The 6000-nt window shown below is 49.4% G+C and overlaps 1 protein-coding gene across 1 annotated transcript in view; it reads left to right on the forward strand.

The window, feature by feature from the left end:
• The window catches only part of Trak1 (trafficking kinesin protein 1), a 43259-nt gene extending 37751 nt beyond the window's left edge, over positions 1-5508 (forward strand). The window contains 4 exon segments of the mRNA XM_090323398.1: positions 3835-3937; positions 5431-5446; positions 5448-5465; positions 5467-5508. Coding sequence (XP_090179524.1) covers positions 3835-3937; positions 5431-5446; positions 5448-5465; positions 5467-5505 — 176 coding nt within the window. The 3' untranslated portion in view covers positions 5506-5508.
• Positions 5509-6000: the final 492 nt, after the last annotated feature.

Below are 6000 nucleotides of genomic sequence, written 5' to 3' on the forward strand. Positions count from 1 at the left end.
AAAGTGGCATAGTGCTAGCCTTGAGTACAAACTGTCTAAGGACAGTGTCCAGGCCCTGAGTTCAAGCCCCAGGACTGACAAAAAAGAAAAAGAGAGAACGAAGTAGCAGCAGCACTGAGATGGAATGAAAATGCTTTATTTTGTGAGGGGCCAGATGGACAGCCAGCCCCGTTTATCCTCAGCCTTGTGGGATCATCAAACGCTGCTGTCATCCTAGCTACTCAAGAGTCTGAGATTGTGAGGATGGAGGTTCAAAGGCAACCCCAGGGCAGGAAACAAACACTAAAAAAAAAATAAAATAAAATTTGGGAGATGATCTCTCCATTTTAACCACCACCATAATGGCAGCAAAAAGCTGGACTGGAGGAGTGATTCTAGTGGTAAGAGTACCAGGCCTACCTTTTACAAACGAGAGAGCCAGAGATCCCGGGGTTCAAACCCCAGCCTCTGCAGGAGGAGTGGGGAGCGAGCGACAGAGAAGGCCAGAGCCGGGGGTGCGAGGACTCTGGGTGGGAGCACTGAGGGGTGGCTGAGGTGTTGGGGTGCTAAAGGCCCACTGTCTCTCCCTCAACTTACAATGTCCCTGGTTATATCTCTCCTAAGGGAGACCAGCGTGGCGGCCACCCGGCCGCTGCCCGAGGTGACACCGGAGGGCCTGGCACAGGCCTGCATCCCGTCCCCTCCCGCCCCCCTCAAAGTGGTATTTTGGGGAGGTGGGGCCAAAATCTCTCAGCTTCCCTACTTTCTGACTGACGTTGATTGATCTTCTTAAAATGACTAAAGCTAAATCTACCTTGGGGAAATTGGGATTTAGGGGGGAACGGTTGTGATTTTTTTTTTTAGCAGCTCCCCCCCCCCCCCCGCCCCACACCTTGCCTCCAGCTCACTGGTGTCAGTGGGCTTTGCATATGCAGATGCCATATTGAATGTTGGTAAATTGGGGAGACAGTGGGGTTTGGGGGGGACACAGGTGCCTGCTGGCTTGGAAATCCTGATCCTGGGTTTCAATGAGGGAACGCTTTTGATTTTTATTTTTTTTTTATTTTATTTTATTTTTTTACAAATCCAGCCTGGCTTTGGCTGATTTTTTTTTCTTTTAATTTTTCATGTTAGCTTCTCTCTTCTAACCATCTTGTGTCTTTGTGATTTCTGTTTGATTAATCTTGCGGGTCCATGCCATCTCTTTCTCTTTCTCTCTCTTCCTCACCCCCTGCATTCCAAATTGACCCCTTGATTCCTTGTTTATTTGTGGTGGGGAGGGAACCTGGGGTGGAGGGGTGCTTTGTCGAGGACTCTCCTGCAGTTACTTTGGTTTCTGGATCCTTCCTGCAGTCAGAGCATGTTGTGTGGTTTGCTTTTACTTCATAGATTTTTCTTTGTTTTGTTTTTTGAAATTCCCTATTTTCTTAAGGCATTTTCTTCTGTTGGGTATCCATGTCCCTAAAGCCATTGAATTCTTGTCTGGGAAACGCCAAGATTCATAAAGGCTGGTTTGTTGTTGTTTGTTTTCCTTTTTCCCACATCAACCCCCCCCCAGCCCCAATGGCTGTATGTCCCTCTCATTGCTGATAATAATAATATTATCATTATTACTTTTTTATGCTCTGGTTTGTCTCCCCTGCCTTCAATTTGTGTGTCCCTCAATGTTTATTATTATTGTTATTATTATTATTATCATTAAGTAGTTATACAAAGGGATTACAATCCCACAAATCAAGTTATTTCCTTTTTTGTCATTGTCCCTTGCTTCCTTCCTCTGTCCATTTCCCCTCCCCCCTCACTTTCAAGTTTTAACCAAGTTGTTTGTTTGTCTGTTTGTTTGTTGTATCACTTAGTTCTTGGTTTGGTTTGCACTTGTTTTTTAAATTGAACCCAAGAGGGAAAATTCGCCACTGAAGAGCTAAAGGCTCTACATCTCAGCCTTTGGATCTCCTGGCCTGTGGGTGGGGGAAAAAAAAAATCCTCACTGGCTTCCAGATCTTTCTGGAAAGTCTCGCTGGGAGTTGAATTTGCTTCCAGGGCAGGAAAAAGGCAGGGCCAGCTCATCTCTGCCTTTCCTTGTGCATGCTTTTAGATGCTATGCAGTTGTGTTTTTTGGGGGGGTTGTGTTGTGTTTTTTTTCCCCCTACCCCATGATAATGCTTGAGTTATGAATGAAATGGCTCCCCAAACCCCTCTTACCCACCAATCATGCTTCCTGCAGATTCTCGTGCTCTGCTCCCCACGCATGTCCTAACACATGCCTGTGTGGCTTCACTCAGCCTCTGCCCTCAGCTGCCTTAACAACAATGAAAACCCGCCAGGGTATTTAAAAGAAAGTAAATGGGCCCCGGGGTGAGTGGTAGTGATAACTGCACATTCAACTCCTCTCATTCTAGCTAACTCACGAAGCTGAGATCTGCTCACACTTCCAAGCCAGAGTCCAGAGCTGGCATGTCCTCAAGACTCTCTAAACCAGTCACCAAAAATTAAAAAAAAAAACAAAACTGGAAGTGGAGGAGGTGTGGTTCAGTGGTAAAGGTGCTGGGCTTGAACTCCCCCCCCCCAAAAAAAAAAAAAGTATTTGAAGAATGGCTAAGGGAGAGCTTGAGTTTAAGCCTCAGAACTTGCACCCAAAGATGGATGGATAGATGGATAGATAGATAGGTACGTGGATGGGTGGATGGATGGATAGGTAATTTTTAAAACTGAGGATTCTGTGCTGTAGAAATCAGGTATTCTGGAAATAAGCAGCAGCTGGGAAAGCAGAGTCTGGTATGGGGGAGGTTTGGGGGAGCAGACCTGATTCTGGTCCTGGGCCATGGCATGCAAGGGGGGCTCCCCCCACACACACACAGTCTAAACTCTTGTGGGGTTGTTGTTGTTGAGGCACCTGAGTTTACTGGCCCTTTGTCTTGGTAAAATGGGGGTACAGTAGTGGAACCAGCTACCTCACAGAACCAGCCCCCCTTTTTTTCCTGGTATGAGTTTGAGTCCTGCCCTGCCTTCCAGGATCCCCACACCCCTCTGGTGCAGAGCTACATTTTGGCAACATTTGCCAATGGAAAAAAAATAATAATAATGCAAAACAAGCCAGGCATCCACCACAGTGCCTCCTGTCAACCTAGAGACTCAGGACAGAGGCAGAAGATGTGAGGGTGCAGGTTCAAAGCCAACCCCAGTGGAGGGATGCTGGGAAATTAAATTTACCCAGAATGATAGATTTGCTTTACCTCTGTAATCTCCTGAGCTGGATCCACTATCAGACCCCCCACACCCCCCAAAAAGTTACTAATGAGCAATGCCTTTCTGGATTGGGTGGGAAGCTGAGCACCCAGTGTGTGGAATGGGTTTTATTTCTCTCAAAATGTGTTTTATTTCCAGCCTGACCACTGGTGGCTCAACACCTGTCCTCTCAGCTACTCAGGAGGCTGAGATCTGGAGGATCACGGTTCAAAGCCAGCCTGCGGCAGGAAAGTCCCCGAGACTCTTACCTCCAATGAACTACTTAAAAAAAAAAAACAACCCAGAAGTGGTGCCGTGGCTCAAGTGGTAGAGCGCCAGCCTCAGGCCCTGAGTTTAAATCCCACAACCAATGACGATAAGAAAAAAAAAAAATGTTCCCCCAAAGTGTTTATTTTTGAGGGAGCATCTTTTATCCAGAACATTCCTTGTCTCAGCTTGCATACCCACCTCCTGCTAACCAAGCTCGACCTGTCGCCTCTTGCATCTGTGGCGGGCTGGAAACCTCGGGGGTCGTTTTGATGGTGGTTGACTCGGATGCAAGGAATATGTTTTATTTCCTCTCCCCTTCCCCTCCCCTCCTCTCCCCTGCCCTCCCCTCCCCGAATCTAGCACACCACCCCGGGAAATGCATGTGTCAGACCAACTCCACCTTTACCTTCACTACCTGTCGAATCCTGCACCCCTTAGATGAGCTCACACGCGTCACGCCAAGGTAAGAGGCGCTCCTGGCGCTGGGGGGTGGGGGTGGGGCGTGGACATTTTCCTGGAAGTGTGTTCTGAGTCCAAGAGGTTCATTCGGGCGGGTTAAAAAACAAAACAAAACAAAAACCAGCTCAAAGCCTGACACTGATGGTTCATACTCATCCCAGCTGCTCAGGTCGCTGAGATCTGGACGATCACGGGTTCAAAGCCAGCCCCAGGGCAGAAAAAGTCCAGACTCTTAGCGCTAGTGAACCACCAGGAAACCGGAAGTGGCGCCATAGATGGCTCAAAGTGGTAGAGAGCCAAGCCTTGAGAACAAAGAACTCGGGGACAACCCCCAGGTCCTGAGTTCAAGTCCCATGACCAAAAAAAAAAAAAAGCCCCAAAGCCACTTTGTGGGAGGGGGGGCCGCTGTCCTGCACCTGGTGAGGTCAGAATAATTCTTGGGGGTGAGAGACACAAAGATATTTGGCACCTGGAGACAGGGCAGGACTCAAACTAAGGGTCCCTTCTTAGAGCCCCCTCACCAGGCTGAACCCGAGGCCCATGGCTCTTGGATTTATTCCCCCCCCCCAACTAAACAAAACTTGCCAGTGTGGAGCTGAGCTCTGTTGAGATTTTTGTGCCTCTGCTCAGATCCCCGGAACCATAGTTGAAGAACAGCAAGATGTCATGGTTAAGTGAATAATACGAAAAAACCCCTCCAGGATGAAGCCATGCTGCTCAGGACAGGGTGCCAGTGGCGCGTCTCCTCTAGAGGCTGTGTCAGGCGTGGGTTGTAGACTAGTGGCAGGAAAATAATCCCCCCACAGATGTAACTCTGCAGGACCCCAGGGCGCTGGTGGCTCACACCTGTCATCCCAGCTACTCAGGAAGCTGAGATCTGTTTGAGGATGGCTGGTTCAAAGGCAACCCAGGCAGGAAAATCCGTGAGACCCTGACCTTCCAGTGAACCACTGGAGAACCGGAAGTGGCGCCATATATATGGCTCCAAGTGGGAGGGTGCCAGCATTGAGCAGAAATTTAAAAAAAAAAAAGGGCTCAGAAGCCAGGAGTTTGCCTAGTATTAGAATGCTGCCTAGCATGCACAAAGACCCTGTACCACATACGTAGAAAACGCCGGAAGTGGTGCTGTGGCTCAAGTGGTAGGGCTCTAGCCTTGAGAAAACCCAAGGACAGTGCTCAGACCCTGAGCTCAAGCCCAGGACTAGCAAAATAATAATAATAATACAAAGGAAAAAAGAGCTCAGACAGCACCCAGGCCCTGAGTTCAAACCCCAGGACTAGCAAAATAATAATAATAATAATAATAATAATAAATAAAAAGGAAAAAAGAGCTCAAAGACATCAACCCAAGCCCTGAGTTCAAGCCCCAGCAGAACCGCCGCCAACAAAAATGCAGACCCTCGTGAGAATGGAGGTAACACAGTCCAGGGAAGTACACCCCTAACACCCCACACCTCCACCCCGGTGCCCCTTAAACTATGAAATGATTCTCCGCAGGTCATGTGAGGAGGTTGGACGAAGCAGCCATATGCCCCCGTTGAGCTGAGAGGACACGTAGGGCAGAAAGTCTAAAACCCACAGGCAAGGCAGTGAGCAGGGGCGGGAGGTGGGGTGAGCCAGCCAGCCTGCTGCCAGCCCTGGCTTCTAGAAGGATCTGTGTGTGTGGCACTAATCCGGGGACTCTGGCTTTTATGTGTCTCTGTGGCCGTGCCTTAGACCCTCCCCCCAACTTACCTATTGAAACCCCGCCACGCAACCCCGGGGAAAGCCAAGAGCGGGCGCCCATGCCCGCCTAAAAACCCAACGTGGGTGCATCTGCAGTGGGGTGCCCGGCCCCCCACCCCGCTTGTACTTGGGCAGGGCATGAAGTTTCTATTTTATTCTTGTAAACCATGGGCCCAGCGCCTCTTATTTTGAGGAGAAACAACCCCAAGTCACACAGGGCCCCCCCCCCCATCTGCCTGCCTGGGGACCGGAAAACTAAAGGAAGTCAGAACCAGAGTTTTCAGCCAAAGGAAAGAGAAGAGAAATGGGAGGTGGGGGGGAAGTGGGGGGGGGGTCAGGCAG

The sequence above is a fragment of the Megascapheus bottae genome, chromosome 32 (assembly GCF_031878675.1).
Source record: "Megascapheus bottae isolate mThoBot1 chromosome 32, mThoBot2.hap1, whole genome shotgun sequence".
Lineage (NCBI taxonomy): Eukaryota > Metazoa > Chordata > Mammalia > Rodentia > Geomyidae > Megascapheus > Megascapheus bottae.